We start from the raw sequence: 26,658 nt of genomic DNA on the forward strand, positions 1-26,658 counted from the left end.
CCGACAACGAGGTTGAAAAAAAGTTAAATTGTTACCATTCGATCGCGGGTGAAAGGTATGCCTCATGGGTGGAATTGTTCAACTAATTTACTACAGAATTATAGAGAAATTGGTTTGGGAACGAACTCTGACCTTAGATTGAACACTGATAGTAACAGTGACGATAAGAACACCGAATGTCGCTTGCTGGCTTGATAAGTTCCTGGTCGGACGTAATATCTACGCCTCCATATTAATTTTTTTGTCAGCATTCTATAGTACATTACATTAATTAGTATTCATTTGGCAACCTTTCGATCAAAACACTTTAACAAAACAGTTTAACGGCTTCTTGAGTAAAAAAGGAGGTGGATAACATGTTGAAAACCGCGTTTGCTAACGTATAAGCAAAAGCTGAAACGGAAACATTTTCAAATGATTTGGCACTTTATAAACGAAATACTGATGAATTTTTGTCTCGATTTATAAGTACGCACGAGACATGGATTCACCACTACACTCCTGACAAAAGACAGTCACAACAGTAGACAAAGAAGGCAAAGGCAATTTTGTCAACAAGCAAGGAATAATTTTTTTCTACTCTCGTCTGTAAAATACCTAATTACACACCGATCTAGCGTGCGGTAAGCGTCACTTTACCACATCAGTTTCGTTTTGCCACGAATCCGAGCCACTTCGGACATTTCCGGGGTTTTACCGCACGGATTTGGGAGTAATCGGATGTTTTCGGAGATATATCCCATGCTTTGAATTTTGACGTTTGTCAATTCTGACGGTCATGTCAGTGAATGTATTTGTGTTGTTTTGCGAAAATGTACCCAAAAGCTAAGGGTCGTAGAAAAAGTATAGTATGCAACACGTTCGGTAAACTTTTTAGCTCACTCGTTTATTAAAAACTCGCTCCGCCGTGCTCCGCTCGTGTCAAATAAACTCTTGTGTCAAATGTCGTTTACCGCACTTGTTGCTTAATATAGTATTATTGTTTGTTTTTTAAAACGGTAAAATCATCAATGGAGAATAGTATGTATATTTATTGGATTGATTGAGCAAAGAAATAAAGAAAATATTTGAAAAAAAATCTCCATTCACCATGACAATGCGCTAGCACATTCGTCAATCTTTGCACCTTATGCGACGGACTTAGCACCCAGCGACTATGCTTTGTTCCCTAATCTCAAAAATTGTTATTACTGCTGTGCTTAAAACAAAAAATAATTTTGCGGAATGCATAGTCAACTTGATGTGAAATTTTGACCGATCGATATCGACCAGGAAGTTGATTTTCTATCCTATCACGAGAAGATTATCGTGCAATATCGCGACTTCCACCTTTCCTTGCTGTCGTAACAATGCAGATCGGCACAACGAAGCATCATCGTCGTAATCTTTACTGCTTGTGGTACAACCGGTAATTCTCATTTTCCATTTACGCGTGAAAGTAAGATGTCTGCGGCCTTCTGGTTCTTTTTATCGACCCGAAGAATTTATAGCTTCAAAATACATATTCGAGTTGCTACATCCGAATCAAAACGACAGCCGTAAATTTGGCAACGCTGATCTTGAAAGCCGCTCATTAAATCGCGCGGTAATCACTGAAGAAATTGAAGATATCGATTGAGCAATCCTCTCGAGTATGTTGTTGAACTCTTTGAGAAAAAATCTATTCGTGTTTCCAATATCATTTCGCTGTTACAAAATCTTTCCAATAACAGAAAAAATTGTAATTATGCACTAGAAGCTCGATTATCGTGACTAGATAATCCGCGCCGGATCGTCAGACAGCCTCCGTTTAATTATAACTGCTAAATGGGTACACCTGCTCAGAACGTAATTGTTCACAATCTTTGAGGGAAAAAATTGCATTATGTGGGATTATATCATTGTTTATTTCAATTTCGATTAAATTTTATGAGTGAATAATTATCTCTATAGCTATATTGCTGTTCAATTTAAACCGAATATTAAAAAATTGTTTAAGAAATTATATTTCTTATGTTCCTTAATTTTCTAAAAATGCCATTGTTATGATAAACTATGTTATATTACTTCAAAGGTAAAAAAATCACAAAAAGATATTTGAGTTTTCGATTGAAAAGCTTTTGCATAAAAAAATTAATTAATTTCAAAATTTCGTCAAGTCCATGAAACGAATGATTTCACTCATTTCGTCTCTTACTCGAAAAGAGACGTTTCTATGACAATTATCTTTTTAAATATGAATAGTATATCGTGTCTCTTGCATCAAAGGCTAACCAAATCCCGTAATCTGCATCATGTTTGATCCAAAAGCAAAAATATTTCAAATACTGTTTTCCTCTGTAGCTAAATGATTTTGGTCTTTACAAGAGCTTTCTAATTTGGACCTATGCAAGCCAACTTATGAGTATTTATGGCACGGGAACATTTTCTCATTGAATTAATACGTAGATTAAGGGGTTACAAATTATTTTGTCAGAATAATTTTGATTATTACTATACACTTAGATATGTTGTAGTTGTTAAGATTAAACATAAGTGAAACCTTTAATTGCAGTTCAGAAGTTCAGATATAATTATTGGAAGCGTCGTGAACTAAACAGTTAGGCTATGCAAATAAAACGTTATTAAAAGAGAAATTCTTCGACAATCTATTGGACAAACAAGTGATGTTTGCCAGTATAATTAGCTATATCTGCTTTTATTTTTTATTTCGATTCGAGAGTTGTTTATCGTCTTTCATTTTTCTATATTTGAAATTGTTTTCCTCTATTGGTCATATTTTTTCTTGTTATGTAGGACCTTTGACGCTATGATTATGTATAAACCACCACTTGAAACAATTTTCTTTTACATACTAATTTTTGCTAAGAAAACTTCTTTCCCTTATACAGCATTTTCCGTATGCCTTTAACTGCATTGAGTTGTTTTTAAGAGCAACAATTTGAAATCAGGGTATGTGTATGAATATGTCGATTTGACTCAGTCAGCTCGTAAATAAGAAGAAGAGCACAGAACAATAAAAATATGAATTGTAAAATTGAAATAAATAAATTTCTCTCTCTCTCTCTTCCAAATGTTCGCCGCAAAAGGTACATTACAAACAAATGGAATAAATGAAATGCTGGATGTTCGGAGCAAAAGTTATAAAAATTGAGAGGGGAAATGCGATAGTACCAAAGTCTGTGACGCATCAGAACACCACTTCCCTTATAATACGGACACAGATATTTGTGAAGCGTTTTCTGCTTTTCTTTCTAGTGTTTATGAGCCTTCCACAACTCATGCAACTATCCTGCTGTTGGATTCGCCATGTTACATAGTTACTTTAAACTCCATTTCTGAAGAGCACATTAGGATTCCATTAAACAAACTAGATAAATAAAGGCCCTCTCCGCTAGACAAATTTCAATCATTTTTAAATCAGTTTATCAGAAGTGTACGTCCCGACTACTTGCAAAAGTGGTACCTGTTCATAAGAGTCTCAGGAAGAGTCAACTATTTTTTAAACACGGTGAAATGCAAAATTAACTAAAGTAATCCAAAAAACCATATAGATTTCGAATTATATTAAAGAAGTTATCAGGGGTGTAGGAAAAACTATAGACACCAAATACCAAAAAACCGTAAGCGTATAAAAACTTGGGATTTATTTTATAACGCCTAGGTGCGGTGCCATCTTGAGTTTGCCGGAATAAAATGGAGTCGCCAGTATCATAAGTATGTAAATACAATTAAAAACTTCTTTACTTCTATCATATGTTTAAATTATCTGTCAGGTGAATAGTATACAGTGGCGTTTTTTGCATAATATAATAAATAAAAGAGTAGACTGTCAAAAACTGATTTAGGAAATGTCACCAATATCTCCTTTGTAAAGGAATTATAACAGTTACTTTTTACACATAGATATTTGAGCTTTGTCACTCATTTAGTTTAAGAATCAAAAAGTGAGAGTTTTTCGCTCAAACTAAATTTATTTTTTTTTTTTTATCTACTCTTTTGAATTAAGAAAAATGTTCTTAGTGTACCATTGGAAATTGTGACGTTCGTACGTCATGTTTGGGAAAATCGTTATGAAATAAAGAAACTACAAAGAAAATAAATTTTCCATTTTCACCGGTCCAAAAATTTACGGGATTTGGGCAACAGTCAATTCTTTGTTTATTTGGTTAGTTAACTAAGTACGTTGTACGTTACGCGGATGCGATCCTATCGGCTCTCAAGTTACCCAAATTAATTGCTGTGTGTCCGTAATGTGTATCGTTCACGCGAAAGAAGCTTCTTTATTATCGGGTTATGTAAGGTTGATCGATTGAGATCGTCTGCGGAGAGTCCGGCCTTTCCTAGTTCAGCGGACGACGATTGTTCCCACAATGCATTTTTAGGAGCGTGTAGAAAGTGAGATGCGTCGAAACGTTTGACGGAAAACGTCGTTACAACTCTTGTTTTCTGGGATGGTCGCCGTATGAATTTTTGACCAGACTCCTAACGAATGTAATCTGTAATTTGTTTACTAATTGCTCGGACCGTGGGAAGAACCGTGCGTAATATTAAAACACTATATATTTTTACATGTTGTCAGGTCGATGCATGATTATAACCAGGAACTAAGCGTGGTAAGAGTTTAAAAAAAATGTTACGAATAATTAACCCACTTTTATTTTCGGCATTTCAAAATTCTCTCTTCTTATCGAGTTTTTCAAAATGTGTTTTGGCTATTCTTATCAATCAATGGAAAAGTACAAAGGTTTTCCCGTTACCAAAAAAAGTAACAATTCCACTATATATGAAATTATACCTGTGAACTTTTTTGGAGAAGATCATGCTTAATCACGTAAAGGAGCATTTGGATGCCTATCAGTTGCTTGCAAAAACTCAATCAGGGTTTCAGGATTAGATTTTAAGAACAATAGATGGGAATGGAACAATGTTCCGCATGAACCACGAGATTCTTTTGTCGGCAATACTCTACTTGGTCTTTTCAGGAAGTGCAGCCATATAGAAGAACAGGGCTGATATTTGATGCAGATGATCACAGAATAAATATGGATCTCCAAAATATAGTGGAATTATTAGATAAACATCAACTTGAAATAAATCTTAGCAAATCGAGTCCATTAATTTTGGCAGAGGAGTTGGAAAATATTTCGGAGTTTGCAAACAGCGAAAAATTAAAAGCAGTTGTCGAAGTTGGGAATTTAGGGGTGATCATCGACACAAATTTTTTAATTTTGAAGATGTATCTACAGAGGAGTGTTGTGAGCACAAATATTAAGCTAAAATTAGCAGACAGTCTTGTTTCAAGTCATTTAATGAAATAAAAAATCCTACCTTAGATGTTCTTACACGATTAGAAAACATGATGCAGTACCTCACAAACTCAAAGATGCTAAGTGATTATCTATGAAAAATATAGTGCCCACAGTACTTGGATCAGAATATTTACTACAGGGCTCATATGTATAAATTAAATTTAAGATTTCAACAACATATTTAAATATTATACGTAGCTTATAGAGTCAGAACATTGATCTTTTTAAAAATTGTTTTCTAACCCAATAAAAGTTCCATAGGATTTAGTTTGTAATGTTACTGCGGTGTGCACAGTACAGTTACATTATGCTTTTCCACCATGTTTTCCACAGCGTCTTTCGGGAAGCAATGTTATCTTTTGACTTTTGTATTAGCCGGAAGATTTTATCTTTTCACCGAAATAGTCTTTCTTCAAAAACATCTATTTACTTCACAATAATGTACTTTTTGACCATTTTTTTTTATTTACTGAAGCAGTCCGTATTACCGCTGTAATTTTACTATTATTTTTACCAGTTGTTGCAAGAGGTATTGCTATATTATTAACTGGTCAAAATATTAGCACTTTTTTTTACCCTGGTGGTGGCGATGATCCAACTTGATACGAACATCCAGGAGATAAATAAAATTCTCATATTGTTTCTCGAGAAAGTAATGAAAATGAAACTTTTCTAACTTTGGTAGTAATATAACAATTGGTTTATTGTGTTTCTTAGCGTGAGTACATCTTATATTTACCATTGCATGGTATAAATGTTGATACTCGAGCATACTGTACATCTGACACTATTATTGGCATTTCTATAGGAATTAAGCACATGAAACTAAGTAAAATTTTGAACCCACAGCTATAAGATTAGTGGGATCTATTTTTTTAATCATCTTTGATGGATAAACAGGAGTTATTCTAGCTAACTCATTCATTGATATTATTGTCCACTATTCATCCGCAGTAACTCATTCCATTCATGTTTTATAATTGTATTTGCTAATATCCGCTGACACCCATTATTTACCGGATTAACTTTAAATAATAATCTTCTAAAGAGGGGAAATTATAATTTTCTTAGAATTGCCTTTATCCCGTTTACCCAGATTCTTTCACTAAATTAGATATTATTTTATCATTTGACAGAATAATTTCTAGCATTTAAGCTCTCAAAGTTAATCTTTATTTCGATTTGTGTGCTTCCAAAACATTAACTCTCCAACATAGAACTTCACCATTGATAGAATCAGTAATCTTCTTCTATGATCACAGATTAATCATATTGATTATGATACGAAATTCAAAGTTGTGTTTTTCATTTTTGCAATAGTTCGTTGCACTTCATACACTAGACCAAATTTGTGGAATTATTCAGCTGTCAAATCGGTAATTTTAAGGAGCGCTAGGTTGATGCTTCGAAATAAAAGTTGAATAATGAACAGACGGAAAAAAAAAGCAGCTACCGCCAAACGACCACGAAGTTTATTGATTAAAAGGCGTTAATAAATACACCACTTTACTCGGCAAACGTAATAAATCTTAGCCAAATGGCATATTACCTACGCCTTGCAATAGTTAAATAGGTTTGCTAATTGCATTAGTGTAATTAGACTGTTCTCACAGCTGTAACCGTGCGGACCAACAAATAGATTACTAAATTGTTTTCGTTTCGACAGAAACGGATGGGAACGTTAGTCTGAGACAAAGTATAGCCAGATTGCGGACGTTTCAAGTGAAAATATCTGGGGGATCTTATTGTTTTTTTCTGATTTGCGATCCCATTGCTCAATTTTACGAAAACGTCTAACAAGATTTACATTTAGAGTGTTCGATATGATCAGTAAAATAGAAATTTTTTTCGTAGGTAAAACAATTGTAATCTCGATGTTGTAGCTTAAATCTAATAATATATAATCTTTGCTTTTTGAATATACGGATGCCGATTTCAATAAATGATTAGCTTTGGTTAGTCATACCTTCATTTTCTTCAATTTTTGCTGTACCCTACTATTACATATTACACTATATTATTTTTTAATTATCTAAGCAATTTAAGGGTATTAACTATAACATACAAATACAATTCATATTGAGCATAGAGCCAGCTTATTTTATTATTTACTGTCCACTCCTGTCCATTTTGCAAACTGTGTTTAATCTCCAATTCTATAGTTAACATGTTAAATATTCAAACAATATATTTGAGCACAAGCACTATATAATAAAATAAATGTACTTTTTAAGCTCAGAATAAGTAAAAGTAATATAAAACTAATATAAAATAAATAAATATAATATTACTGATTTAAGGGAATTGCGCTTGTAAGAAAAGCTTAGTAATGATATGATGATTGGTATCGCATATCTAGACTGAATTAAACTTACTGTATATTCCAGTACAAATATGCCTTACCTACCATTATGATATTGTAATTATAATTCTATTCTATTTGTCCAAATAGATTTTTTGAATTTTTTGAATAAACCTAAAAAAATATAATAATTTTTCTTTCATTCATTCATTGAGTGCTATAGAAACGTGCTCGAAAAAGATGTACACTTCTCACAATAACTAAGACTATGGAAAACGGTAATTATAAACTATTGAAGATATTTCTTCTTTTTCCAATTTTTTTCGAATATTCAAAAGAACTAGAACTAGAAATTTAATATGTTTTACATTATTTTTAAAAAAATATACTTTCATATGGGCCTTCAAGTAGTATTAAACAGCTTGGAAACTTTTGTAACTCTAACTTAGGCCTCATATGAAAATTGATGATGATTTTGTAATACTTATAGTTTTATATCCCAAAAACGGGGGTATTTATAAAAACTTTTGTAAGCGTTATAAAGCCGGTAAACAAATGAAAAATATTATTTTTCTACTCCGGTATGTAAAATGCCAAATTACACACCGATCTAGCCTGCGAGAAGCGTCACTTTACTACGTCAGTTTCGTTTCCCACGGATCCGAGCCACTTCGGACATTTCCGGGAGCAATCGGATGTTTTCGGAGATATTTCTCACGCTTTGAATTTTGACGTTTGTCAATTCTGACGGTCATGTCAGTGAATGTATGCCTGTTGTTTTGCGAAAATGTACCCAAAAACTAACGGACGTAGAAAGAGTATAGTATGCAACACGTTCGATAAACTTTTTAAGTCACTCTGGTGTTTCGTTTTTGATAAATATCTAGATAAAGCTCAGAATTTAACTAGACATGCCTTTTTAAATTGTGTAAACGGAAGAAGTTGGAAAACAGCACCGTTTTTGACCCCTTACAACAGTTAAAACTCGTTGCCATAACCTTATCACACACTTTTTATAAAAGCTGTTGCTATTTTAATTTTTTTGCCAATTTTTGTTAGCTTGTAATCGGCTTGCTTCTACATAAAAAAGTTTGTTCCTGGGTTACAAGTTTTATATCATTTTGATGGTTTTACCTGTGGAATATTTGTTAGGTGCTTTACAATTTATAGGGGTTTTTCTGAGGAAGCAATAAAACCTCGAATAAAACCCTAACAGTAAAAATGGTTGTTAAGACTGCTATTAAACCTTTTTAAAAACCCCGAAGTAACCAACATCAAAAGTGTGTATTTAAAGGAAACATTTTGGATTCAATACTATTAACTTAAACAATTTTGGTATTTATTCGACAAAACACCACAATGGCCATAAAAATATTAAAGCTGTTGTAAACCTCTTATACATATTACCTTATAACAAAAACTTAAACTGCGAAAAATGTTAGTACACAATTCACCACTACTTTTGTTATACTTAGACACTTAGGCATAAACTTCAACATCAGTCACAAAAAGCTCACTAAAAAACGTCGAAAAACTACTAAAAAACTTGGTATATCAATGGGATACCGTGGTTGTCAAACCAAATGAGATCGATAGATATCGGTAATTGCGGACATTTTCTTGATCTCTGTTACCCATCTTTCTGGGACTATTATATTAACATTAGTTTTGTTCATATAACTCCTTCATAAGCTCACTAATAATGGTGGATGGTATAATAGAAATCTAAAAAAATATATTCCAAGCGATTTTTACTCGCTTCTAGCGTGCGAAATCTTATTTCTGACCAAAACCTAATGACCCGTACAATTCTCGGACTTCCTGTGTACCAAACAAAACGTTATACATCCACGGTGCGAGATAATAGTAAAAGTAATGATTTTTCTTTCGACGCCGCAGCGTCGGTGAATGTAAAAAAAGATGCGCTTTGTAAGGTAAGGATCTTCTCCTCGCGTTTGATCGGGTGGGAGTTGCCACTATTTAAATACATAGTTGATGAACCTAGGAGCATCGTATGATCATAGCTTTAGTGCCTTAACCACCATGAAACCGTTTTTGGTACGTACGTTAGAAAATATAGTTTTTCTTTTTGACACGGCAGAATTTTCGAAAAAGTGACGTGATTTTTTTATAGCAGAGTGGTAGTGATTCGCTTGGTTTAATTGTCGTGCTATGTACTTTCGAGGCGATAGTATTCATATGGGTTTTCTTATTTTCTAAGCATTTTCAAAACATAATTTTGTGATTTGATATGGATTCAATTTAATTTTTGACCGTGCTTTGGGTTTATTTATTTACTTGTAATACGTCCATCAATAAGCTGACACCACTTGTAGGTTGAGCAAGTACATGCGCAATAATTGTCATTATAGATGAAGTTGATAGATTAATATCAAATAACCAAAAAGTACATGTCTCAAAATGATTTGTTGTGGTTTGGGCCTTATGTATTAAACTTCAAGAAATTCAAGTAGAAATTAATAATATTAAAAGAATTGTGTAAATATTAATTCAGTTTGGGCCTTATGTATTAAACTTCAAGAAATTCAAGTAGAAATTAATAATATTAAAAGAATTGTGTAAATATTAATTCAGAATATAATGTGTTAATACATTTTTCATATATATAATTAATTTTGTTGGTTGATACGAGTGAACTTTAAAAGATGGAGTTTTGGTTAGTTTGATTTTCATTTAATATTTCCGCGCATGTTTCTTGTTTCTAGGAGAAAATCATCTTTTTATATTCGTAGATGGTTAACTTGGAATTTTGGAACATTTTTTCACAGTTTTTTTTGTTACAAAAATTGTTTCGGTTTCGCCATCCACAAAAAGTTATTGAAAGGAAACTTATTTTGAATTTAAAGTAAACGATTCTTGCTATCAGGATGTTAAGATTTAAAATGAAAAATGTAGAATTTTAAATGTAATTAAATATATAGCAAATGCTTCTCTAATATTAGCTCATGCCGATGTATTAAGAATTTTGAAAGTATCAACGACTTGGGAACTCCATTAATAACGAAAAATGTCGTCGAATTGCTTTCATTATCATAGTCCCTAATTCACATCAATATTCGCTGAATGTATGCTGATTCGTGGAATTTTTAATTTATTTTTTTCTCTACGCAGAATAATACGACCCTTTGATGTAACCCACATGGTTAAATTTCTATTAATTTCGGGTTTTAATTATTCAATAGCTTATAAAAATATAATTGCACAACAGAGAAAAACAAGAGACTTGCGATCATTATTATAGGTTTATTTACTTATTGCTTTGTCCTCATTTTAGTGTTCGATGGCATTTTCCATAAATTTAGCAGATTCTCTTGCTGAAAACTATTTTTTTCTTCCAAATCTTCACATCTATCACTAAAAAAACTTTAACTTTTAGTAATAGAAACTTATTTTAGGATGATCGAAAGAGAAAAACACCTTGCAATCTTTAACGACGTATTTTCTACCTTCAATTATACCGAATGTGCAAAATGAATCATGTTAATGTGCTAAACGTCGTAATTTACCAATAATTGGTTAAAGTTTAATGAACCCAAGTAGTTAAGTGTCGTTACGGAAAATATAAGTATTTCAAAAAACGTTTGACTAATTCTTAGGATAATCTAGCTATGTAAAAGGTACCGTTTCTTTTTAATATTCAGTACAGCAGCGTACAGTAAGGGCAGTTGTTCAGTTACATATAGTGACGTAATCAAAAGTGATCCGTATGTCTTAGCTACATTGCCACCATTTTTAGAAAAGTGACAAAAAAACTGCCAGTGTAGACAAAGGTGTCATGCTATGACGTAACTGCACAATTGCTGTGACTGGACTTTACTAACGTTTTCCGCTCGAACAGCAGTATTAAACATTCTAAATTTTTCGGGTATTAACCTCCAGTTGCATTATGAAGTAATGAACGCTAATCGCCTCTGGATCGCATGTGCGAACGCGGCTAATTCGATGTTACGAAAGTGCGAATCTTTCTGTACGAAATCGTGGGAACCTCTACTTTCGAGCCCAGTCGCATATGAATTGGACCAAGGAGAAATATTAACACAATCTCACATTTCTAAACTAATTTTGATTTATTTGAAATAACTCCTACTAAAAACAACTAAAATAATTTTCTGCTATATGGTATTAGCTAATACTTAACAATGTTTGATGCTTAATTCAATTATGATTATAATTATAAACGTTTTTAAGATCTGGCGCATATTTATATTACAGTTTTCTTAAAGATTGATTACAGTTAGCATTGATCGCAGCCCTACTTTGTCCACTAATATGTTGCAGTATTTTGGCTGTTAACTAATGACAATTTCCGAAACTTTCTACTTTAGTTTGGAGATAATACCAATTGGATAGGTTCGAAGTGCTTTTTTCAATCGGTGCCACAAGCTCTCAATTGGGGATAAGTCCCACCTATTTAAAAGTCATTTTAAGACGAGAATATTCATTTCTTCAAACCATGAGCTGATGAGCAGTATATTCTGCTGGCATTATGATAATCATATGCTTCGTGCTACCCTATCTCTACGGTCCTTTGCCCGCTCACAAGTGGTTAAAATATAAAATAGAATATTCTTCTAATGAATTTGACTTTTTTAAAAATTGAACTTCTTCTTCTTGTATCAGCTTCTTCTTTGAAGGTTGCTGATCATCATGGCAATCTTCCCTTACCTTCACTTTTGATACTGCTGATCTAAATAATTCAATTGACGATAGTTCAAACCATTCTCGAAGATTGCGCAACCAAGATATTCTTAGGAGCCCTACACTTCGTCTACCTACAATTTTAGCCACGATAATGAGTTTAAGCAACTCATATCTTGCACCCAGGAACTCACTTTTTTGCCTTCGCCTTTTTTAATGGTAAAGAGTATTTCGAGTTCTTCCCAACACTTCTTTGTTTGTAGTTCTACTCATCCACGAGTCTCTCAGCATGCGTGTATTTCAAAAGCTTCCAACCTCCTTGTGGTTTCTCTATTCAGCGTCCAGCCTTCCTAGCCATAAAGCAACACGGGACCATTGGACCATTTTTGTTCTTACTGTTAATGACAGGTCCGGAGCTGTCAATAGATTTTTCATTTTTATGAAGACTTTTCTTGACTGTTCAATGCATGCCAGGATTTTAGACACCATTTAACGCAATTAAACTATAACAAAAAAATATTCCGATTTCACACTTATTTCCGTGATTAAATTTGATAAAAGCACGGTGTTGCCGAAACAGCTGTTATGGACCAATCAATTGTTATATTGTTACACAATTAAACTTTTATTATGATATATTTTTTACTGACAATGTACTTCTCCATCCCATTTTTTCTAATGTTGTCAAACAAGTGTATTTTGAAACTTGTTTATCAGTGACCATTTAACAGCTATCTCTTTAAGCGCCGCTCTGTTGTCTTGTTTGATAATTGCATGAAAAGTCCGCTCATCTCTCAGAGTGTCTCTTGTTATCCCTCGAGGATTGGTTAGGTTTTTTTTGTCCAAAAATAAAATAAACTATTTTCTCTTTTTATATTGTTGTAAGTCAAATAATATTTATTATTTGGAACAACTACACGTTACTAAATTATTTTAGTTGTCCTGGTTTTAGTTATTTGAGATTTAAGTTCAGAAATTCACGATCGTAATGATAATGAGAGCTGAATATTAAGAAAAAGGAGGACGTAAATCAGTATGAAAAATATGTTCGTTCATCCTTATGGTTAGAAACAGCAGGAAAAAGTAAATATGTTCTTCGAATACTCGTTTGCGGATTTTCGTGGCCAACATTAACCACTTGACCCGAAACAATAATATAGGGAACCAAGAGAAACTCTTAGCGTTAGAATGGTAGACACTCGAGCGGAATTTAAATGTATGCGGTCCTCGAATACGGTCGCATTTTCAGTTATAATTGTTATTATAACTTTCTTTTCATTAGGCATGCGGTCGGCGCGGATTTTCACCTTCTACGCGCGTGACCCCCCCAGCTTAACTCTTTCTTTAACCTCTCCGTTTAGCGGGTCCGTCGTAAATAATACGGTAGAAAGTGCGGGCGCTGCTATTATTGACAATAGCGTTATGGTCTTTTCGTGATAAAGCTCCGAGCTTTATTTCGCTTTCTATAGATTGTCGTTTTTTTCTCGGTCTGTGGTTTGACACTTGTTGAGTAGCCTTTTTTTTTGAGAATTTAATAATTAAAGTCTATTTCAGAAAGGTGTGGAGTAATGACACCTTATTAACTATAACCGTTTTTTTTCGGATTCAACAAAATAGTTCTCGAAAACTGTTTATCTACTTTTTGATCGAGAAGACGCGTAAGGTATGGTTTCGATATCCTTCGCATGAGATATTTTTACCGGGCGCGCCAGTAATTCGCCAAAAACTGAATATTGAGTTCTCTTTGGAAATTTGTGTTAGGTTACTTTGTTTGAGAGCTGGAATTTTCATCATGTCTTCTAAGCGATAAATTTTTAAATTTACCGAAGTTTGGCACGATTCTGAACTTAGCTCGAGTATATATTTGACAGGCATCTTCTACAAGATACGCGTACAAAATAATTGCATTGAATTTAAGAAAATTACATAGTGGCTCCCAGGAGAGCAATAGAAAAAAGCTGCGAATTGACTCCTTGACAATAAAATGCGACACACGGTGTAGTTATTTCGCAACATTGACAATGAACGTTATGTCGGCAGCTTTTGTCAGCGCTGGTGGCCTTGGCCAGTGCTGAAGCTGGCTACAGCTACAGCCCCCCAAGTACCTCCTACGGATCGCCGTCCAGCGGTGGCGGCGGATTTACCAGCTCCGGAGGTGGATTCTCTGGTGGAGGCGGTAAGCTCATACTTTAGCAAGTTGTTGACAATTATGAAACAAGGCTCTAATTTGAGTTGTATTTTAATACAACTTATTGAATATATACAAAAAAAAAAACAAAAAATTCTTATGTCGTAGGCTAAATGCCAATGTGGGCCATTTTCGTCATTTTCTTTAGTATTAATTTTATAGAAATTGTGATTCAAAAACATAAATGGGCATAAAAGTACTTCATAGTATTTGCATACCTACTTTATTTGCCGTTTTTGAATGGCGAATCTCTACCTATATGTATATATATATATATATATATATATATATATATATATATATATATATATATATATATATATATATATATATATATATATATATATATATATATATATATATATATATATATATATATATATATATATATATATATATATGTGTGTGTGTGTGTGTGTGTGTGTGTGTGTGTGTGTTCGAAGTGTTTTCTGAGCGCGAGCATTGAAGATGCCAAGAGAGATTTTGGCGAAACGTCTGCAGGATTCCAGTCGGAGTCGGAATATAGTGTCATCATATATAATTTCGATTTTTTATTAATGAATTCGTCTTGATTTTCAACTTCAAAGTTGTTGTTTTTTGTAACTGACTATAAATTTTCTTATGAATAAGGAAACTTTTTTAATTTAAAAAATAACATCCAGGTTGTATATTAAACTTTTAGGAGGCCACTATAGCTCAATTTTTTTGATTTTTTATGGATTTCTTTGGATAGGCAGGTGTAGATTGTATCCAGTTCATTTTCCGCTGAAAGAAATAAATTGTTTTTTCCTTTTAAGGAGGCGGATTTGGCGGAGGCGGCGGCTTCGGCGGCGGCGGCGGATTCGGAGGCGGAGGTGGTTTCGGCGGAGGTGGCGGATTCGGAGGTGGTAAGTTTCGATTAAACGCCACCTAATCCAATTCAAATATTACTTATAATATTACTGCAACAGGAATCGGAGGTGGTTTCGGAGGAGGCGGCGGCGGCGGTGGAGGCGGCGGATTTGGCGGCGGCGGCGGAGGTGGATTTGGTGGCGGTTTCGGCGGTGGTGGCGGTACCACCATCCAGAAACACATCTACGTCCACGTACCTCCACCAGAACCTGAAGAATTTAGACCGCAGAGGCCCATTCAAGTAGGACAGGCCCAGAAACACTACAAGATTATCTTCATCAAGGTAAGGCTTTTTCGGTGTGCGACCTATAATTATATTGTATATATACGTCGTCTTTGTATAGGCACCAAGCGCCCCAACACCGACTGCCCCAGTGATCCCGTTGCAACCACAGAACGAAGAAAAGACCTTGGTCTACGTTTTGGTCAAGAAACCAGAGGAAGCGCCTGAAATTAACATCCCCACGCCTGCGCCAACTCAGCCCAGCAAGCCCGAAGTATACTTCATCAGATACAAGACCCAGGTTAGTGGTTTTCTTGCTATATTTATAATATTTTTAACGGCAAGGTCGCAAAAATTACCTAACTGCCTCTAGTAACAAATTAATGACCATGTAGCATTTGAAGCTGGCAATTCAAGAACTTGTACATTATTTTCCAAGGGTGAAATCTCAACCAATCTAATAGGTATCGCACTAACTTGCACTTCAGGAATTTCAGGAGATATCCTTCGTTCTGATAACTATGGAAACGAAGCTTCTTTTGATTCTTCTATCAATTCAAAATGTAGTTTTTCGCGGCCTTAGCGATTTTGGTATTTCTATACGCCCTCTATCATTATAACGTGAAATAATTCTAGAAACAATATTTTCGGAAGTTATAAGAAGGCGTTTATTGTCATTTGATGCATCTCCGTGGTGATGCGATTTCCTTTTGGTATATTTATTTCGACAAAAATGGGAACTATAAAGTTGAATGAACCTGCAAAATTTCATATTTAAATTTACCTTTATGCTAACTGGAAGATTTGTTGTCGCGTTTGTAATAGGATTCTTTCAACTATACAAGTTTTGATTTCAACGCTTCCTAGTTAAAGAAAAATAGAATTCATATTTCATTTTATTTTATCATGCAAAGACAACTGACATCGATTTTGGTTAAAAATTCACGCTTAACAGAAGTTAACGCGGAAACGTTTCTGTCGGCACGCGCCGTTTTACGTCACACAGTGATACAAGCATTTTTCCGTCTTGCGACAATCGACGCATCTTCCTATTTTTATGCTTTCCAATGAAAGTGCATCTCCGCCTGCGTTTATGGAGGTGGGCTTTCACTTTTATTTCAAACGGCGACGATTATTTATTGGTGATTCAACAAATTGCAGGTGCATCGTGCCAAAACGTTACCGTGTGAAATTTTTCCGAGAGCTTCCAACAGGTTATAGAAATATAGAAAAAAAACTGCGTATATCTTAATTTCGTTATTAATTTTAAAATTTCAGGTTTAAAAATCGATACTGTTATAAAACTGAATATGTAACTTTCCTTGCGCAAATTTTTTTTTTCGGTATTTTGGTTCATTTTAACAGATACACTTGATCTTCGGCAATAATAATAATAATAATAAGTAATAACTGTGCTTTTGTCTTCTGTAATGATAACCAGTTTAAACAAATCATTAATACATTTATCAACTTGCAAGAGCGAAGCTTAGTGTAATAGGGGTTAAAACAATCACTTATTGTTGATACGACCTAAATAGCCGTAATTTTTTCTCCAGACATATCCTGAAGAACTATTTTTGTTAGTTAATGTTAGTTAATATTGATGTTTTTTAATAAAGTTGAGAATTAGCTTCATTAATTTGTATCAAAGAACCAAATTGGGCATGATTTTCGATATATTGTATAAAATAGGGGTTAAATTTAAGTTATATTTTACACAAAATTGTATATTGCACAGCATTTACAAGCATAAACTATTTCTGGTTCTAAAATTTAATGAAACTGTTTCAAAATTTTTGTTAACAATGGCAAAATAACAGTCCCAATGTTATTACAGAAAGGATATTTGTGATTTACAGGTTGACCTATCTTTTTGACTCACTTTGTATTATGCCTATGCTAGTAATATGTGCAGAAACTTCTAGATGATTAAAACTTTGAGAAGGGCCATTCAATAGAATATTCAATAAGAACTAACGGCATTCAATAACCAATATGGCCGCTGATAATTCGTAAATTCGGCAGTTTTCAGTTTCGATTCTTCATTTTCGGTAATAACGGGCATAATTCTGTGCGCTCGGATTATTTTGACAGACTAGACATATTAATCTGTGATTGTGAGGTGATCTTTATCTGCTTTTCATTATACGCTTTGTGAAAATGTTCGAAATTATATGATATTAAGGATGACTAAGTAAATTTCGTTTGACCACAGTGATCAAAATATACTCAGAGGACCAACAAAACCCATCAAATACCGAACGCAGCATTAGAATTTTACTACCGTCACGTCATTATTATTCTGCATATTTGCACATTTGTTCTACAGACAAGCTATATTCATTTTCATTTTGTTAATCTTTTATTTTCAGAAAACTACCACCGGAGGTGGCGGCGGAGGGTTCGGCGGCGGTGGCGGTTTCGGAGGCGGCGGCGGCGGAGGATTCGGAGGTGGCGGCGGCGGCGGTATCGGAGGCGGCATCGGCGGGGGCATCGGCGGAGGCATCGGCGGAGGCATCGGCGGCGGTAAGCCTTTTACCACTTAAATGGGGTTATTATTAATGTTTAACTAATCTTCAATACTATGTGAATAATTCTCTCTAACCGACAATTTTTATCTGCCCGTGATAGGAATTGGTGGTAGCGATCACGGAGGTATCGGAGGAGGTAAGCAAAACAAAATAGAGCCCTTGCATGAAATTTAATTTGAGGCAAAACATCATAAAACTTTTTACTCACCTGCTAAAGCCTGATACCAGAAACTCTTCTATGGATTCTGTTGTTGTCATTGCATTTAATCAATAATAAAGTTGTCCTACGTTACTTTACTTAAGTTATAAGTTGTGTGATGATCTCTAACTTCATAACACAATAACAAAAGTAATAAATAAATTTAGGAATGAAATGTTAGCGAAATTATTATCGTAATTGAAGAGTACATTTTTTGGAACTTTATTGAGATTAAAATTAATTTAAAACTTACATATTATATTAAATAATAGAAAAAAAGAAAATCCGACCTACTCTTTTTAAGTTATCTTTGTTGGTTGTTAAGCTGAACTTTAATAAAAGTGGCTATCAAGTTTTGGTCAGTTTTTAATTCGTTGTTAATGTTTTATACGTTATTTGTATAGTTCAAAAAGAATTTACTGATTCGTCCATATATTCATTTTTATTATACTGGGACATTTCTTCCATCTTCCTTCTTTTCTTCTTAAAGAATTTCCAAATTAGAGTAGTCAGTTTTGGTTAGCTTTTGATATTCTTGAAAACTCCTTTCCTGACTCTTGCAGGGCAATACTTATAATAATATAACCTCAAAACGCAGAGAAATTGTATTATGATTATCAGCCAACAATTTCCTGTAAGATTATCATCAAATTGCACTGAAAGTTGTCAAACTGTTATGAAATGATGAGGGAACGACAGGTGGTTTGAAACCTAAGTCAGTGTCGTGCAATGCATACACTTCAAATGTTCCAAACAAGTGTCAAACTAATGTGGTTAACACTTTAACGTATATATCCGCATCCAGCTAAAAGACGTACTAAAAAAATATGATAAAATAAGGGAGCACATCTATTTAATTAATATCTAATAATAACTTTCTTCGTGTTTCTTTTACCGCCGCAGTGTTTTTGTTCCTTCTTCTTCTTTTTGTTACAGGCAATCTTATAACCTTAACTAAATGTCAGGTCTACCAACTAACGCAACTTTTTTTTTTAATTCCAATACCAACACAAGAATAACTTTTAGATAAAATCATATGTTAATTTTTTTTATAAAGACGTACCTAAGCACATATGATAGGCAGTTAGGCAGTTAAGTACCCATGGTAGGTAGATAAACAAGTAATATATTTTCCCAGGAATCGGTGGCGGTTCTGGAGGTGGAGTATCTTCCAGTTACGGACCTCCAGGAAAATCCGGACCATACTAAACGACCACCCTTGCGTTGGCCGCGTTCGTTCAAGAGGGAAGCCCTTATTCCGACGTTTCATCGCTCATTACCTCCATCAGTACTCATGACCCGTCGCTTTTTCGAATCGGAATACGTCGTTTTTTTCGAGCACGGACCGGCCGCAGTTTCCCCATTCGTGATCTGCTGGATATTTTGGAGTTGGGGCTGCCGCGTTTGCGGCCGAAGCCGCCCCCCGCCGCGTTTTGAAGACTAAAAACAGGTCGCCGTATTTTTTTTGTGGGAGGGGGCGCGTTTCGGTCACGCGCGGCGGCCGTTTGTAAATATTACGTGCAATGTTATTTTTTTTATATATTTTATATTTGTATATTTTATTTTTTTACGTGAAATCAAAATACGGTGACAAATAAATGTATTAAAAAAAAACGATTCGTTTTAATCTCACCCGCGTTTATATAGATTATCAGTACTTAAATTAACCTGAATACGGTGCTGTTCGGGATCATCTATGAACGAGTCAGAGATGGAGAAAATACAATTCGCTCTTCACTGGGCTAGTCTGCTTTGGTCATTCGCCCATTTTCCGGCATCCGCCGAGCATATTTCTTTTGGTCGCATACCAACACGTAAAAAGAAGAAATACAACCAAAATAAACCGGCTTCCCCCGCGGACTAACCGGGCCCATCCGGCCTCAAACCGGCGTGAACAGAGAAAACAGCGGGGCCGGCACATTTAAACACTTCAAAACATTCACTAAACCATTCACACAAAATAACCGATATCAAAGTTTTTAGCAAGAACATAACAGAATAGGAAAGAATCATCAAAGAAAGTAAAGTGAGACAAATTTTGAGGGAAATCATATACATATTATTATAACGATCATACAACATATCTTTTAAATGTTTGTAAAAAAACAAATTTGTAACAATCAAACTTTTTTCTGATGTCTTTTAGCGGTATTATTTCAAAAAAATATTAAAATATAATATAAATATAGTACAATACAAATTGAATATAAACACAATAAAATACAATATATTTACCTAGATATTGTAGGTATAGCTTCCAATTTAGGCGAACAAAGAATAAGTTCACGTATTCTGACGAAATGTCAAGCATGGCGTCTAAAGTGTATTGATGTGATATATTAAATGGTTAAAAGTTTAGCATGCAAATCAATTTGTAACCGACACAAAAAAAGTTATTTTTAAAAACTTTTTTAAACAGTCAGCGGTATATACTCAAATAGTTTGGAAACAATGACATCATTGGGAACACTTGGCAAAAGTATTAAATTTTGTAAAAAATATGTTATAAAAAGAAGAATTATTAAAATTTTTACAAGGACTCACATTTGGCCTTACCCCGTATTAAGTGCTGCTATTTCCAATATAAATCATCAACTTTGGATATATTTTTCTTGAATATTAGGCCAAGTATTTCTACGATATGCCCGTCGACTTCGAGGTTTAATAAATTATATGTGTATTATGTGTATATATATTTTTAAAAAAAATATATTTTAACTGTTGAAGTTACTTAAAATTTTAAATTTTAATTCCGAAATCTGGAATGAAATTTCTGAATTTCAAACTTGAAAGCTGTTGGGTTTATTTGTGAGAGAAAGCGTTTAAATGGCAATACGCCGAAGAAATAAACTATTTTCAGAACATGCAAATTTATATAAGTTATTCTAATTTTTAATTCTATGCATTATAAAAATAAATAAAAAATATTTTCCTTTTAACTTTTATATATAATTATTGAAATTACTACCTAAAGTTCTTAGACAGGCCTTTTTATACGAAGAAAGGTATTTAATTGTATTGAAAAACTTAAGCATAGATATTCCTCCGCAAACATCATTGTTGTCGGAAATTATAAAATATTTCAAAAAATTCACACTATCTCTCTCTGTTTCTCTCTCTCTCTGCCAAAACTATTTTAGCCGGATGGTCCCCATCGATTTTGGCGTAATCCCAAATTTACAAATTTTTAGGAAGCATAGTTTTTTCATAACATTTTGTCGAAGTTTGTGTGTATGTGTTATTTTACGGCGCGGTATTGATATACTTGCCGAACATACGGTTAGCGCGGATCGAGATTGTTCCGAGTTTTTGATGCTGAGGATGAAATCTTAGAGGAAACGAAAAATGAAATTGTCCACAACAAAGGAACAAAATGTAGTCATTTATTATAACAATAATTTCACAAAAGTCACTGGCAGATTTTCACGTACAAAACAAACTTACGCTATATCGAAAATATATTCCGCAAGGTTTTCCATAGAAATTTCCCCGTTAAACTAAACCGAAACTAAACCCAAATTTTATTTACTTCGAAAATTAAAATAAAACAAAAGTCAACTCGATTTAACGCTTTTCTAAAGAGTGAGTGATTAGTGATCCAGAATCACGGATCACCGGCGATCCCTCTTTTCTCAGGTATAGCAGCCACTTCTCTTTGCAAACCTTTCGCTTGGGCTCAAATATTCCCTACCAGAGGTTTAAAGAGACTGGCCCAGCACGCCTCCAATACTACTGTGATGCTTAATAAGTACTTATTTACCATAGGTGTTTCTAAAATAAGTCCGAATAAGGCGCGTGTTTAGATTAGATTTTACTTTTAGGCAAACGGCCGTTATCATAACTCTAGCTGTGTACAGGGCGTTTATTTATTGGGCGCCATTCTGAGAGAAAAAGTAAAAAAAAAAACAGAAGCAGCCCTAATGAACTAAAAAAACGTTTTTTTTTTTGTGCGAAAAAGATGCTTTCATAAAGTCTAATTTACCACAAAAATAAGGATTTCCAAAAACAATTTAAAATTTTTAAAAAACACAGTGGCCTACTATATTTTCTTCTTAAATATTCAATAAATCAACAATGTGTATGCAGGTGTGTATAAAATCTGTTAAAAAAAGCTATTTTCTTCTTTAATTGGGCGATTCCGTGTTAAATTAAAAAAAAACACACACTTTTGCATAATTTTTTCGTAGCAAGTAGCAAGCAAGATCCCAAAAACAATTTTCTTCAAAAAATCTAATAAAAATATCTGGCATAATAAAAAGTATATAACAAGGATTGACGCCCTTAAACATGAGCACAATTGAGAAATGCCCAGCACAATTGAGAAATGCCCTGCACATTAAGAGCTTAAAAAAAAGTCTAAAGCGCCTAAAAATCACATTCAACTTATGAATACCATCTACGGCGATAAAATATACAATCCTACGTCTTAACGAAACTAATATCACACAATCAAAATAATATAAACGACAATTCCGGCCCCATCCCCTTACTTTCCCGATTTTGTCAAAACGTCCGGACTAGAGTTACGCTGATAGTTTTTCAGGCATTTGATGTTTTTCAATTCCCTGGTACCGTTATAAGTAAAATTAACGTCGCAGTTGCTCAACGGGTGGTTGTTTAAGGTTTTGGGGCTCGAGGGAGTACCCACCCCGCTGTCCACCGAATGGGTAGGTGAAACTTTCGAGTCGTCCGCGACTACGTCGCTGTTTTTCCGGTTGTTCTCGTACTCTTGGATTTTAATGTCGATTCGGCTGTTAGGCAGGTTAGACTGGCTGTTGTTCAACCTGCAAGCACGAGTTTTGTCGTCTTTTTATTTCGAAAATGCTTGCAGTGGCGTGTACAGGGTGTTATCGAAATGACATCATATATTCTAGTATACCATGACCAGAAATATGGTATTTTTACAACCGACCCCGTGCTTCACTCACTCACTCACGTACTGTTCATTACTCCAAAACCGCAGAACACTTATAGCACACCCTGCCGAGCAGACCCTTACCCGTAACCATTCAGGACCGTCCTAGGAATATATCTACCTACAGTAACAAGCGGGATGTAGTATGTTTTCAATCTTTTTCGCCGAGCAATTCTTGAAACATGTACTCGTTTTTCAAAATTAGATCAGCTTGGTACTGATATTTTAGCTATGGTCTATTCATAGAAAGTGGTAATACAGCGTGTGTTGAATCGTGAGCGAATTATGCAAAATATGTGCGAGTTTAGTGTATCGGAGGAGATGCTCCCGCGCAAATGTAGAAAACACTATTCTATTGAGACTAAGGAAGTTATAAACAATGTTTATTTGATTCTCATGGAACGTGGTGCCAGCAAGCAAGCATCCTTAGAAGAAACGGCCACATTGACTAAAATTCCAACATCAACTGTATCGAAAATTGTGAATAATCCCATTTCAGCGAGGAAAAAAAGAAGCCATGCTGACATTTTCTCGAGTGTAGATGAAAATGATCAAGATATAATACGGCGTAAAATTTACCAGTTATACGAGGAACAAAGCGTGCCTACATTAGATATCTTAATTAGAAGGCTTGAAAAAGATGAAACCGGTGTTAAATGTGGCCTTATGGAAGTGTACTCAACATATGGGTTTTAGATTTTTAAAAAAATGACAAAAGGCAAGTTTTAATGGAATCTCTTAGAATTCTGAAATGGCGAAAGGAATATCTAAAAAAAATTAGGATTTACAGAGAACAAAAAAGTCCATTATTTACTTGGATGAAATCTGGTTCGACACGTATGATACGATACGGAAAAAGGTTGCGTTGACTCAACTGATAAGTGTAAAATAAACGCGCCATCAAAAAGAGGTAAAACAATAACTATTTTGCATGCTGGCTCTAAAGACTCTTGATCACACTCAAATACCTCCGTAATATATACGAGTATATTACAATTTAGATTAAACTCTTGTGTGTTTTGCGAAAATGTAAAGTCTGTTCATAGATATAAGAAAGTGGCTAACTGATTTGGGGTTTTGTTAGGAAAGATACTAAACAATATTTATTTATTTATGTATGTATTTACGTTTAAATCTAAAATAAAATTACAAATTATTTTTATTACTTACTTAAATTACTTAAAATTATTCACATAATATATCAGTATCACTATCGCTATCATCGTTCTAATTATTATTTGTTCTATATTATTTGCAATAGGGATATACGATTGTTCTGCTTTTTCTATATGTTTAACAGAATTTGCCCAACTAGGTGGAGGGATGTTAAAAACTTCGGTTTCTATAAGTTTGAGGACATTGGAGTGAACACGGGGAAAAACATTGTTACGACGAATGGCAGATTTCAGTTGGTGCCAAACATGTTCAATGGGATTAGATATATAGTGGTAATAAAACTGTATGGCCTAGATTTTTTGCATAGTTATCATAGACGTATTCCTTCCGATTAATGGGGATTTTCAAGCCTCCTAATTAAGATATCTAATGTAGGCAAGCTTTGTTCCTCGTATAACTGGTAAATTTTACGCCGCATTATATCTTGATCACTTTCATCTACACTGGAGAAAATGTCAGCATCGGTTCATTTTTTCCTCGTTGAAATGGGATTATTCACAATGTTCCATACAGTTGATGTTGGAATTTTCGTCAATGTGGCCGTTTCTTCTAAAGATGCTTGCTTGCTGGCACCACGTTTAATGAGAGTCAAATAAACATTGTTTATAACTTGCTCAGTCTCAATAGAATAGTGTTTTCTACATTTGGGCGGGAGCATCTCCTGAGATACACTAAACTCGCACATATTTTGCATAATTCGTACACGGTTCAACACACGCTGTATTACACACGAAATAAGAATGATAAATAATAAACTTAAACTAAGTAGTATACCAAACCAAAGAATATAAATCACAGGTAGGTATAAAATTATTTTCTATTACGGACCATAATTTTATCTAAATCTAAATTCCGAAACTTTAGGAAATAGTCTTGTTGTATTGTATGTTATTGGCTACCATTGGATAATCCCATTCAAAAGCAATTGGTCACTTTCTTATATCTATGAGCAGACCATACCCAAAAACTAAAGGTCGTAAAAAAGGTATAGTATGCAACACGTTCGGTAAACTTTTTAACTCACTCGCTGCGCTCCGCTCGTATCAAATAAACTCCTGAGTCAAATGCCGTTTAGCGCACTTGTTGCGTAATATACTATTTTGGGGTTCGAATTTATGACATTTATGACACTGAAGCACCTTTTCATATTTGAGCTTATTAAATGCGGGGTTGCACGATTTGGCAACGCTTATTGCCTGGTTTACCTCCGAAAGGTCACACGACAAGAACTTAATACGATATTTTTCCAGAATTTTTTCTGAAATACCAGTAACGGTAATAAAGAGCATTGTTGTCATTTGTTTCTCGTCCATAGGATTCATTTATTAAATTGTATGTCATTTCAATAACACCCTGTATAAACAACCAATGGCAATCAAATGCTAATAGAAGTTTCGCTATTTGCATTTTCGCATTTCGCATTTTTATTTTGCTTTCTGTTGCGTTATATATTTTTTATTGTTGTAATAAGGCAGTATTAACTGTCCTCATTTAAATCCCCCGCAAGTTAACGCTAAAAAATGAGCCTTTTTTATATGGCTACATCTTTTTACAACTATGATATAGGACAAACCAGAACATAAACGTTTAGCGATATTATGGGAAAAAACCTACCTTTGCTGCTCCAAAATATTGCTGTGCGAACTGGAGAAGAACTGAGACTTCTTTTCTTCCCTTTTTAGACCGGCGGGCAACGCGTTCTGAGCGTTGGCGTTCAAACTGTTCGATCTGGGCATGCTCTGATCCAAATTCGTCGACAATGCGATCCTGCCGGTACTCAGGGATTTCACCATGAGCCTATCTGGAGACATCGCGTTGTCGTGTTGCTGGAACATCTTCAGGAGATTGTTCTGAGAACCCTCTTGCTGTTTTTGCTTTTCGTTGATCGATATTTTGGACATGATGCTTCGAACGTCGTCCGGTATCTCCACGTCCACCTTCTGGTCGATCAATGTTCCTATGAAATTCGCCAAAGTGGCTACTGTCACTTCTAAGCCGCGGCTTTGCATTTCCGACCGATTCAGTCGCGCTTGTTGGAGCAAGCGAGTTTTCTCCAACCGTTGCACGTTGGCCAGAGCCATGTCCAACTGGGCCATTAGAGTTTTGTTTTGGTCGGTTAAAGTTTTGTTTTGAGCCTCCAGCTTCGACAAAGCTTCCACCTGAGGTTGTACCGCCGACATCTCCTCCTGTAGCACTTGGTATTCGACCTTGTACTCGTCCAGTTGTTTGTTGATGTCCGTTGTGTAAACCTGCAGAGTTTATGGGTTTCAGTGAATTCTAGTC

The 26,658-nt window shown here is 34.5% G+C and overlaps 2 protein-coding genes across 5 annotated transcripts in view; one reads left to right on the top strand and one right to left on the bottom strand.

Moving 5' to 3' along the window:
* Positions 1-9,636: 9,636 nt before the first annotated feature.
* On the top strand, positions 9,637-19,870 carry LOC132706643 (uncharacterized). The gene is made up of 8 exons (XM_060678104.1): positions 9,637-9,651; positions 14,293-14,428; positions 15,238-15,327; positions 15,391-15,614; positions 15,676-15,855; positions 17,927-18,080; positions 18,186-18,221; positions 19,423-19,870. The coding sequence occupies exons 1-8, from the start codon at positions 9,637-9,639 to the stop codon at positions 19,491-19,493; spliced, it is 906 nt and encodes a 301-aa protein (XP_060534087.1). The 3' UTR covers positions 19,494-19,870.
* A 1,775-nt stretch (positions 19,871-21,645) lies between these two features.
* Positions 21,646-26,658, bottom strand: part of LOC132705826 (TBC1 domain family member 1) — a 75,884-nt gene continuing 70,871 nt past the window's right edge. For all 4 annotated transcript variants that reach the window (XM_060676730.1, XM_060676733.1, XM_060676731.1 and 1 more), the window contains 2 exons: positions 25,990-26,624; positions 21,646-23,068 (listed from right to left, as the gene is read on the bottom strand). In XM_060676730.1, the coding sequence (XP_060532713.1) occupies positions 22,771-23,068; positions 25,990-26,624 (933 nt within the window). In that variant the 3' untranslated portion in view covers positions 21,646-22,770. The remainder of the gene's footprint in view (positions 23,069-25,989; positions 26,625-26,658) is intronic.

Source organism: Cylas formicarius, unplaced genomic scaffold, assembly GCF_029955315.1.
Source record: "Cylas formicarius isolate icCylForm1 unplaced genomic scaffold, icCylForm1.1 PGA_scaffold_8__14_contigs__length_24414737, whole genome shotgun sequence".
Lineage (NCBI taxonomy): Eukaryota > Metazoa > Arthropoda > Insecta > Coleoptera > Brentidae > Cylas > Cylas formicarius.

Bases quoted from the DNA above. Each gene is read 5' to 3' on its own strand.
- LOC132706643 (XM_060678104.1), top strand. The intron at 15,615-15,675 runs GTAAGGCTTTTT...GTCTTTGTATAG, and splicing joins ACAAGATTATCTTCATCAAG to GCACCAAGCGCCCCAACACC. The intron at 18,222-19,422 runs GTAAGCAAAACA...ATATTTTCCCAG, and splicing joins TCACGGAGGTATCGGAGGAG to GAATCGGTGGCGGTTCTGGA.